The sequence below is a fragment of the Benincasa hispida genome, chromosome 3 (genome assembly GCF_027475165.1).
Source record: "Benincasa hispida cultivar pf3 chromosome 3, pf3_genome.v1.1, whole genome shotgun sequence".
Lineage (NCBI taxonomy): Eukaryota > Viridiplantae > Streptophyta > Magnoliopsida > Cucurbitales > Cucurbitaceae > Benincasa > Benincasa hispida.
The window spans coordinates 45,071,805-45,083,335 of record NC_143480.1 but is presented as its reverse complement, the minus strand read 5'-3'; the positions used below and the strand labels follow the sequence as shown (position 1 = coordinate 45,083,335).

The window sequence follows — 11,531 nt, the reverse complement described above, 5'->3', positions numbered from 1 at the left end:
ATACCAAACGCATTAGAATATTCTCTCTCTTTTTTTTTTGGAGGTATCAATTAAGATATTTTAATTATTTTAAAATGACCGACAAAATTTTTAGTATATATTGTTTTTTTAAAAATGTTTTAGAATATTTGCTACATTTTATGTTATATAAATGGTTACAAGTGTTTTTCTTTCAATTTTAAAATAGGTAAAATAAATATACATTTTGTTTAACTTAAAAAATACATTTTCAAATGCATTAAAGAAAAAACTAGTAAATAAAAATTGAAAAAAATGCTCACTCGACAGGTGGCAAACATTTGAAGCTAAATTTGCATAAAGTGCAAAAACCTACCCCCGAGAAGCCAACTGCCCGACCTACCATCCCCACCTATAAATTTCCAAAGTACCACAAACTGTTACATCTTTACCAATAATTATCTTTTTTTTTTCTATTAATAGAAAATCAAACAAAATTTTCGGTGATTCAAAAATAAAAAATAGAAAGAGATAAAAGTTGGCTGGTGTTGGGCTAAGTTATTAAATTCTATAGTTAAAATCAGCCTAACTTCTTGTTAAGAATTTATTGTAATTTTTTTTTAAAGAAATGTGGTCTATGAAAAAATTATCTTTTTAATTTTAAAGTTTTGAAGAATATGTGTATTTGGTCTCTAAGTTTTAAAAAATATACATTTTTAGTCCCTAAATATACAAGAATTGATTCATTTAGTCCTTGAATTTTCAAAATTTACATCTATAGTTTCTGAGTTTTTAAAAATAGATTTAAAAAGTCTATTTTCTGTTTGATTTTTTTTCAAAATAATTATATGATATTTAAAATTAGAAAAAATAGTTTTAGAGATGATGTAATTTTTAAAAGTTATTTTTCTGATTTAAAATGTCATATAATTATTTAAAACAATAGTATAAAGTTATTTGAGAGACTTTTTAAACCTATTTTTAAAAACTCATGAATTAAAAATATACATTTTGAAAACTCAAAGATCAAATGTATTTATTCTTATAAATTTGAGGACTAAACAATTATATTTTTAAAACTTAGAGACTAAACTCACATATTCTTCCAAACTTGAATATTAAAAGGATAATTCTTTTTATTTAAAAAAGTTAATAAAAATATATTCACAAAATGTATTTTATCGAATATCAATTATTATTATTATTTAATAAATTTTGATCAGTAAATTCAAGTTTTATTACAAGTAATTATTAGGGAAAAGTGCTTTTTGCTTTCTAGGGGTGTATCTAGTTTTTATTTGATTTATATATTTCAAAATATTATACATTTAGCTATTAAGTTTCGAGTTTAATTTTATTTTAGTCCTATATTTTAAAATATTACAATTTTACGATTTTAAACTTTGTTTCAATTTAATATCTAGATTTTAAGATTTATATTTTTAACTTCATTTTTTTTTACTAATTATTCACTTTCAATCTTTAATGTAATATCTATTAATTAATTTAAAAGAAGTATAAACATAAAGACTAAATTAAAATAAAACTCAAATCTCACCAATAAAATCGTGAGATTTTGAAAAACAAGATTTAAAATTTAAAAATATAATATTTAAAATCTAGTAACTAAAGAGAAGCGAAATCCAAAACTTGGTTAAACAAAAAATATTTCACACTATAATTATTGTTGTATGGACAAAAATAATATTATTTGAAGCTTGATATTTTTTAAGAAAAAAATATGTTGGATAAAAAAAGAAGAAACAAATATTATAATGCAAGGAGGCTGAAGGCAGCGGCGCGGTTTATAGGGCGCACGAAAATGGATACTGTGATATCAAGTGACATTGAAACTTCTGAGGAGGAGACACATATATATGGATGAGACTGCTGAAGTTCTTTCTCTTTGTCCGATTCGCTATCCCGTCGCTCGCTTTTGGTTCTGATTCAAGCTATTTCTCATCGCTTTCCCCTTCCTTTGCCTTCCTTCTTACGTTCTTCAGGATTTGCCGCATCCGATTCTTTTGACTCTGGTAATCGCATATTTCTTCAGACGCCGATCGTTGACCCACCTACGTTCTGAAACCGCAATACCTGTTTTCCCTGGTATTTTCGAGCTTTCTCACCATTTCATGCTTCTTCTGTTATGCAATTTGGCGTTGATTTTAATTCTTACATTTTAATTCTTCTGTTATGCAATTTCCGACGATTCTTTTGGTTTTCTATATGTTTACATTAGAGTCGAGGTTTTTTCTTTCGTTTTTCTTTCGTTTTTTTTTTTTAATCAATTTCTCCGCGTGATCAGTATTCAATTCAACCTGCAGGTCGTTTGTGGGTTATCTCTGGCTTTAAAGGTTAATCCAGGTAGCTGAGGAACGGAGGTGCTTTGGCAGGGACTATGGAGGCCAGCGTAGGACATTTGCAGCATTTATCAATCCGGATTGATTTCGGAACTTTTGTGAGGAAACCGAGTGGTTCGGTCCGATTTCTTCAGCCAATTTCTGATCAGCAGAAGCTTCCAGGGCTGGTTTCGGCTTTTCAGCAACCTTTGAGACTTTCAAATCGATGCAGGACGGTCTCTGTTGAAACCTCCTGCTATCGTGAGAATATTTCAGGTTACATGTTATTTTGGAGTTTCTTCCTCTTTTCTTTCTTTCGTGGTTATTTCATTCGTTTGAATGGTTTTCGAGTGGCATTTTCGTTTATGGTTTTTCACTTGGTGATTGGAACGACATCTGACATGACAAGAAGCAATTATGCTTCGCTACAAGATATATACTATGTTACGTTTCTTGGCTGAACTTGATTTACGGCGGGAGCTTCTGATCTGTTTTATAGATTTTATTTTATTTTATTTCTTTGGAGAATGTACTAGTATTTGGATTGGTGAATTCCTTCACATCCATTTTCTGTCCTAAATTAATTTCTATTTCTCTATATTATGAATGCATGAACTACACACTATAATCGAGTAATTTGTCTGAAGCAGTCTAATTCTACATAGACCACGTTATGTTATCTGTAGTTTTTTCCTGAAATTTCAATAGAACCTTTTACATTATTAGGACATCAACATCTCTTTTGTCTTATTGTGATAAAATCACATTTAAGTAGTAACAGAATGGGAATGCTTTGGAAAATGAATTTCGATATCATGCTCAGAAAACTTTGAGTGGCTCCTCAATGCAATTAGGCGGCCCCGTAGATTAAAATAGGGATAGATTTAGAGAAGGCTCCAACTAAAACCAATTACAATTAAATTTGAGAATGAGAATAAGATTTGTATCATTGTTTTAACTTTTAACTGAAACTATTGAGTAGAGAGATGTTGTTGATATTGTTTACTAATCTTGGGATGGGGTTGCTACGAAATGGGTGTATACACAGAAAAGCACAGCGTGAGAAAAGTTTACATTGTCCGCTTCATAAGTGGAATTGACCATTGTATGTCAACTCTTGGTTTTGGCCTAAAAATTAAGAATTACTCTGTATTCCAAGTAAACAATAGGAACAAAAAATAAAAGGAATATTACCAGAGTGATTTTTTTGGTGCTCGAGTCCTTGACATGGATTATGTCTAAAACGGTCTCAAACTTGGTTTCTCTTGAAAAATGCATCCTCAGCAACTGATCCTCGTAAATATATTTCTTATTTAATTGGTCTCTCAGTGAGTAAGTACTGTATTTAGATGTTCATATGTTGGAATTTTTAGCATCTCATGCCTTCAAATATTTGAAGGAGAAGCGATATGCTGAGTGGATCCACATTTTTTCATATTATCATGTATGATACCATTAGTGACTTTTAGAAAGGCTAAGTCCCATATTAAAACATGCTTTTTAATTTATTATTCTGTTGCTGTCATGCATGATGATTGATGAATAATCTGTATCAAGTTGTCTTCCTCTTTCTTGTCTACAGCTTGCAGCTAACCAATTGATCTTTGGCTTATTGCTTGTCAATATTTCTTTTGTAGGTTTGACTCTGGAAACTGAAAATGTCCGTCCCTTCGACAAAGATCTACTTCTAAAGGTCAAGCAGAATTATTATTATATGTTTACACCTTAAGTAGAGTTGTGGTAACGTTGGATACGTGTTTTTCTTTCTGATTCATTGAATCTACTCTTCTCCCCTCCCTTAAATAGCCTATGGAAGATAACAGATGAAATTTGAACAGAACTTTGGTGTGGAAGTTTGAAAGTTTATCTAACTAGAATTGAAAAAAATGCAGAATAAGTCACAGGAGGTCCAGCCCCATCTAAATGGACGATGCATATATCTAGTTGGTTAGTGTCTTTTCTTTTTTACACTTTACAATTGGCATTTCTTCTTCTTGGGTACTAAATCTATCTGAATGCTCACTTGCAGGAATGATGGGCTCTGGAAAGACAACCATAGGCAAGATTTTAGCAAAAGAATTGAGTTACACATTTTCCGACAGGTTTGTTATTTAATCGCTAGCAAGCGAAGGACTTTAAAGAACATATTGGAAGAAAAACTATTGCCCAATTTCATCATCACCTCATTATTCCAGCACCCAAGGTCTATTACGAAGTTGAACTGGGTTGGAACAACAGTTGTGAAGTGATATTACATGCAATATGACTTTTACTATGCTTTCTGATAGAAGATTATGTCATTCATAATTTGCATCCATTTTGCACACAAATATGTCAGTGCAAGTTTCATTCATATTAATTATGCATTACATATCTGGATCAGCGATACGTTGGTGGAGCAAGAAGTTGGTGGAACTTCAGTGGCTGAAATTTTCAAGCTTCATGGCGAGGTCTTTTTCAGAGATAAGGAGGTTAGTTAGCAGGCCATTTGACCATCCTTTCCATCTGCGAAGTAGGTTATCGGTTGATATCTACTGTATTTGATGTTCTTATGAACCGAGTATAATGTGGGAAGTACAGTGCATCATACGATAATTTTCATGAAGTGAATATTTTTTAACCCTTGAATTATTTCTTTTACCAAAAAAAAAAAAAAAAAAAAAGAATATTGTTTTAACCCTTGAGATGATATTAGGGGCAAATTTCAGCATGTGATTTTCCTTCCTCTTTTATAGAAACTGAAAGAGACCTGGATTTATAATTAGGGATATCCAAAAAGGCCGTAGGAATTTTTCAGTTAAGCTGAGTTAAAAATTTGTATGGATTGGTTTTACTACGGATAGATTAAACCCCTGTAGATCTGTTAGTTCATGAGTACTAAACTTAGTTTGGACTGGACCAAATGTATCCAAGTTTGTCCATTGAAAACATATCCTATAATATACCTGTTAGCTTTCCTAGATTTGTGAATTCTCCAATAACTTTTAGAAACTAATTTATCGATAAGTCTTTGACATTATTTTTTCATAATGTAAGATTCTGTGAATGCCTATTTACAATTTAAATGTGTGAAAATAGAGCACTAGTTCGTTTTTTGCTTTTTGTTTATTTATTTATTTTTTAATAATTTAATGGTTGATGATTTGAACTATCCCAACCAAACTATATTATGTGATAGGTTGGGTTGAGTTTCGTTACTTAATTTAATTCAAGTTTGTTTGGGCTGGCAATTTTTTTTACCTGAACTTTTGTGTCAGGTCCAAAATGTCTTTGAATTAAGCTCCTCAACCCGCTCCAATACACCCTTCTCTATGAGTGATCCGTGCTTCTCCCAATTATTAATAGTTTAGGCATCTTCGTTGACTAATTTCAAGTTTGAATGTTGATTTACTATAATCAGTCACTGAACTTTTAATCGTCGATTGATTGATATTTTAAAAAATATTTGAAAATTATGCTGCTTTTTCAAACATGATGCTTCGTAGCCATTCTTGCTACCATCCCTACCTAGTTACTATTGCTATGTCTTTTTCCCCTTGTCTAGCTGCCATGGTCTCAAGCAGCTTAGTAAAATGTTTTGCAACTCTTGAGCTGTTATACCAGATCAAAGTTAAGTGACAGTGATTTTCCTGTTAGACTGAGGTATTGAGAAAACTATCATCGATGCATGGGTTTGTTATTTCCACTGGTGGAGGTATTGTTGTTCGCCCTATTAACTGGTAATTTGTTTGGACATTGACATTTTCTTACTGTTTTGTGGTTTTATCTGTTTTTGTTAAGAGAGAGTTGTCCCATTTGATTGTAGGAAATATATGCAGAATGGGATTAGCATCTGGCTAGACGTGCCACTGGAAGCCTTGGCAAAAAGAATTGCTGCAGTAGGTACTGACTCTCGCCCCCTCTTGCACCATGAGTCAGGCAATGCCTACACGAAGGTCGTGAATCGTTCTCTATGAGGAAACAGTTACCCCTAACTATTCACTCTTCTTTATTTAGGGTTTTATCGATGTTGCTTATTGGTCGTGAACTCGTCATGCTTAATACTAATACATATTTTAATCTGCTGATTCTTGCCCAGGCATTCAGGAGATTGTCAGTTCTTCTGGCGGAGAGGGGTGATGCATATGCCAATGCCAACGCCAAAGTTTGTTTAGGAGGTACGAATTAAAAAAAAAATTGATCTCCTTTGTCTTTCTGGAAAAATAGAAGTTAAATACAACTTCATTACATGATCTTTTTCCTCCATTATTTTCATGCCCGAACCGCTAAAGTTACAACGCATGTTTATTGTTCCTGCATCTTCTGTTTAAAGAAGATGGTTAAAACTTAAAACTTAAAATCAAGTTTTTTGTTAACCTTGCAGGTCTTGCAGCCGAACTGGGCTTTTCAGATGTTTGTAATCTTACACCTGCAGATATTGCTATAGAGGTTCGTCTCGTTCTGCTTTATCTTTGTTCTTGCTATGGTTGATTAAAAAATCTGACCTGCCATTAAAGAGAACCTCATAAATTTGGGCATTTTTCTAAATTTTATTTTAGGGTAATTGCATTATATAGCACTTTTAGGGATTGTAATAAATTAATACAGTAACATTTTAAAAAAAATTGTAAATATAACAAAATCTATGGCTTCTACTGATAGACATGGAAAGTAGAATCTAAATTTTGCTGTATCTACGAATTCTTTTGCATTGTGCTATATTTGCAATAGGCTTGATTGCTATATTTGCAACTATTCCTTTATTTTATGACACTGCTTGTTTATTCTTTCCAGGCACTTGTACAGATTCAGCACTTCCTAGAACAGGAGGATGGTTATTCTAAAAGTTAAGATTGCAAATGTTGAATATCCATTACTTTAAAGCTAAGCCCTCTCTTTTTCAAGAAGCATGGAATGCATTGCTTCTGCTCTTGTTCATTGTATAATTATGTGATGGTAAGTGCTTTTTCGAACTTTGATGATCTTGTTGGTGTGAATAAAACCCTTTTGAACTGTCAATGCTAGAGAAAGTGTATGTATGAAATTTTTGAGGTCAACAAAACTTGTGTATACATATTGCAGTTGCAAGTTGTAATTTATATCTTCTTGTTCCATCAAATTTTTATATTTGTATGCACTTGAAATAAAAAGCTAATTTGTTTGATTACTATTCTTTTTGGGAAAATTTCACAGAATGACCCGAAATCCAAATTTTTTTTTACCAATCACCTATTCCGAAAAACTTTTCTACCATTGACATTTTTCTCATGTGAAATTTCTAAATTATCCACTGTTTTTAAAAAGCCTTTAGACCGTTTGGTGAATGCGTCTCTATGAATATCTTAAGCGAATATTTAGATATTACTAAGTGATCGGATAGAGATTACTAAGCGATCGTTTAGCTAAATGTTACACGATCGTTTGGCTAACTGTTATGCGATCGTTTAGTTTTTGTTATACGATCGTTGGGATATCTATTATGCGATCATTTAGATATCTGTTATGCGATCGTATAGTTTTTGTTAAACGATCGTTTAGGTTTTGTTATACGACCGTTTAGAGAATACTAAGTGATTGTTTAGTTAACTATTATGCAATCGTTTAGTTTTTGTTAAACAATCGTTTAGATTTTGTTATGCGATCATTTAAATAAATTTGTGCTAAATTTGTAGAATACAATTGGTGTTGTACATTTAACTAAGCAAATAAATAACTGAGCAATCGCTTAGATAAATTTGTGCTAAAATTAGATATTGTACCATATAATTGGTATTGTATAGAATATAATTGGTGCTTAAATTACATATTGTATAGCATAAATTTGTACAGTATAATTGATGCTAAATTACATATTGTATAGTATAATTTGTGTTGTACAGGAAAAACGAAGCGAAAATTACATTTTGTTTAGTCTAGATGGGTCGGTGCCAGGTGTTATCAATGTTTGTTTGCAGTTTTTTTTGTTATATCCTCTCTGACCACATCGTGTACACATGCGTATTTGTCATTTTGCACATAATGTTTGAACATTAATGTTTCTCAGAGTCGCTGCAGATATTGCATGGGAGCATGGGATCTCGAGACAATTAAACTCCATATACGTACATGTCCGTGAACGAAGATCAACCAACCCCCCAAATATTCATCGTCCACATTAATTATATGCATATCCACCGGAGAAACACGATATGTTTTAGACATCAATTTTGATTCCTTGAGAATACTCATTGCATAATCAGTTACAATGTTTGTGCATGCCATTGCGTATGTATGTCAGATATAGAACCAATCTTGTAGCCACTCGCGGATATGCTCTAATAGCTTTGTGATTGGTAGTTCTCGGACATCTTTCAACACTCCATTTAGGCATTCTACTATATTTGTCGTCATCTTTTCATACCTACAATGGACTTGATAAACCCTTGCCCATCGTTGTAATCCGACCTCCTCAAGATAGGCCGTCACATTAGGATATTGATGAAGCATAGTCCAATACATCTGAAAGTCAGACATTCTATATGTTTTCGCCGCTAGGTAAAAATGTGGGATTATGTCCTTATTCTTGAATTTTTCCACCAAATTGTTCTGAATATGGTATATACACAGGGCATGAAATGCATCAGCTTGCAACAGTCTTTGCAATTGAGATGTGACGATCTGATATAATCACTAGATTGGGAACGTCTCCTATCGAAGCTTTCAAATGAGTCATGAACCAAGTCCATGATGCATTGTCTCACCATCTACAATACTGAAGGCGATAGGATATATGTTGTTATTTCCATCGATACACGATGCTATTAAAAACATACCTTTGTATTTCTCATGCAAATATGTCCCACCAACAACGATTACTGGGCGGATGCAGTTTAGAAAATCCCTGATACACGAAGCAAGTGCTATGTAGATGTACTTAAAGTATTGTCTGTCCTCTACTTCAACCTCAAATATGGTATCTGGATTTGCAAGCTTAAGTGCCTCGCCATATGCCCTAACAACAGCATATGATCCTTTTGGCGATCCTCGTGTATACACCAATCCATACTCTCTAGCGTGATAAGCTCGTCCGTAGGTAATGTTCACTCCATATTCTCGTTAGACGTCCTCAATTATATTCCTTGGGCGATAGGTTCGGCTAACTTGTTCGTATTTGGATTTTATTAAGTGTCCAATACCCAACTTTTTGCTTGTCGATGATTAATCAGTTCTCATTTCAAGAGAACATGTATGTTCATTGGGATATTTTATCACTTTGAAGGAATCACTTTTCATTTTTTTTGCACGGACCCTCCACTTGCATTCCACACCGGATAGTTAGCAAGCTCTTTGTCGACTTTTTTACATGGTAGTCAAAGTTCTTTCATATTGCAAGCATTGATAATTTAACTGACAAGCCATATTTCGAAAAGAAAATTTGACTGACCTTTATATCCTCGTCATTCAAATAGTCATGAGGTATTGTGACGAGGTTGTCATACGATAGGTCCTTTGATGGTCTAGGTATATCAACAAATGGTTCAGTTGGAATGGTGGAATGCATTAGAACCGAAAGCATCACAACCGGTGTAATGAAAGCAGGTGGGGTTGGAACATGGATGTTAGGTGTTGGAGAAGTTTGTAGACCTGAAGATTGTCCATATCCATGTTTAGTATTGAATTGTGAAGTACATCTGGGTTCACTGTTCCGACCAAACCAAGCTTCACTTCGTTCATCCCCTAAGTTACATGGCTCAATATGATCATCAAGTGAAGACATGGTATGAATTGGATTAGATTGATCGGTTGGATTGCAATGCTGGTGTACTCCATGACTTTCACAAGGTGTAATTGATACAAATAATGGCATCCGGGATGCCTCATTGCCTTCTAAAAAGAAGTTAAGATCTTCATCGTCGACTATGTCAATTAGGGGAGCCGGGACCAATAGATTGCAGTAATATTTGATGTGTATATCAAACATATCCGGATCGGTATTTAGTCGTTGGTGCATCATACTTACTAATTCACTGACTGTTATATCATTTCTGACTTTCAGACCTTTCATATGACCACCAACATAATTTCTTCTGGATTCATCCCAATCCCCACCAAATCGTACAATGATGTGAAGTAGCGCCATTGATCTACAATTGGATAAACAAATCATTGACAAGTGAACTATTGTGTATAAATTATTATGCGATCGTGTACAAATTACTATGCCATCGTGTATAAATTACTATGCCATCGTGTATAAATTACTACACGATCGTGTAATAAATGATTGCATAGTAATGTCTAAACGATTGCATAGTAATGTATAAACGATCGCATAGTAATGTATAAACGATTGTATTGTATAAATTAGTACACAATCGATTATAAATTACTATGCGATCGTGTATAAATTACTACACCATTGTGTAGTAAATGATTGCATAGTAATGTATAAACGATCACATAGTGATGTATTAACGATTGTGTATATATTACTAAACGATGTTTATAATTTACTAAACGATCTTTTATACATTACTACACGATCGTTTATAATTTACTATACGATCGTGTATAATTTACTACACAATCACTTATAATTTACTATATGACCGTATTGTAATTTATGAACGATCGTGCAGTAATTTATACATGATCACATAGTAAATGATTGCATAGTAATGTATAAACGATCACATAGTAATGTATAAACGACCGCATAGGAATGTATAAACGATCGCATAGTAATGTATAAACGATCGTCCAGTAATTTAATGCTAAATGACACTTATTATGAAAGCAATTTGGGAGAAGAAATCGTACATTGAATGAAGGGCTGAAGAAACCGTTGAAGGAAGAAGAAATGTGGACTTATTCCGATGATGAAAGCTATGAGAGAAAGTTACGAGAGAATATGAAGATGTTAGGCTGAAACTCCGAGAGAATAATGAGAGAATTTCGTGGGGAGTTCGACGACAGAAAGTGAATAATGAAAGTGACGTTCCATTCTCTTCAGAATATTAGTTGGAAATAAATATTTTGGTGGAATGTTGGTAGTGTTTTGAATGCACATTGAAAGAAGGGTTGAAGAAATCGTGGAAGGAAGAAGAAATATGGTGCAATCTGAAGGTTGAAGAAAACTAGGGTAATTTTGAAATTTCGTATGGAAAAAAAGTCAATGGAATTTTTTTTTTTAGGAAAAGGTTATTGGTAGAAAAGTTTTTGAGTTTTGGGTTATTTTGTGAAATTTTCTTTCTTTTTTTTTTTTTTTTTTTTTTT

The 11,531-nt window shown here is 32.9% G+C and overlaps 1 protein-coding gene and 1 long non-coding RNA gene across 4 annotated transcripts; one reads left to right on the top strand and one right to left on the bottom strand.

Moving 5' to 3' along the window:
- Window positions 1–1,715: 1,715 nt before the first annotated feature.
- On the top strand, window positions 1,716–8,637 carry SK1 (shikimate kinase 1). Of its 3 annotated transcripts, none has more exons than XR_005480516.2 (12): window positions 1,736–2,064; window positions 2,283–2,573; window positions 3,935–3,990; window positions 4,190–4,244; window positions 4,327–4,399; window positions 4,681–4,768; window positions 5,934–6,016; window positions 6,103–6,232; window positions 6,376–6,454; window positions 6,661–6,725; window positions 7,071–7,232; window positions 8,331–8,637. XR_005480516.2 is itself a non-coding variant. In XM_039024924.2 (11 exons), exons 2-11 carry the CDS (start codon window positions 2,357–2,359, stop codon window positions 7,125–7,127), a joined length of 903 nt encoding a protein of 300 aa, XP_038880852.2. In that variant the 5' UTR covers window positions 1,716–2,064; window positions 2,283–2,356; the 3' UTR covers window positions 7,128–7,395. The 3 variants fall into 3 exon arrangements, 1 of the variants encoding a protein (XP_038880852.2); XR_005480517.2 differs by having other exon boundaries at window positions 8,320–8,637; XM_039024924.2 differs by lacking the exon at window positions 8,331–8,637 and having other exon boundaries at window positions 1,716–2,064; window positions 7,071–7,395.
- A 1,538-nt stretch (window positions 8,638–10,175) lies between these two features.
- On the bottom strand, window positions 10,176–11,214 carry LOC120072537 (uncharacterized). Its single transcript, XR_016528376.1, has 2 exons — window positions 11,076–11,214; window positions 10,176–10,399 (listed from the first exon to the last, which is right to left on the bottom strand). It is a non-coding gene; the product is annotated as an uncharacterized LOC120072537 (long non-coding RNA).
- Window positions 11,215–11,531: the final 317 nt, after the last annotated feature.

Coding starts and splice junctions, on each gene's coding strand:
- SK1 (XM_039024924.2), top strand. CDS start 2,357: ATGGAGGCCAGCGTAGGACATTTGCAGCATTTATCAATCCGGATTGAT. Junction 2,574..3,934: donor CTATCGTGAGAATATTTCAG/GTTACATGTTAT, acceptor TTTCTTTTGTAG/GTTTGACTCTGGAAACTGAA. Junction 6,017..6,102: donor GTTGTTCGCCCTATTAACTG/GTAATTTGTTTG, acceptor ATTTGATTGTAG/GAAATATATGCAGAATGGGA.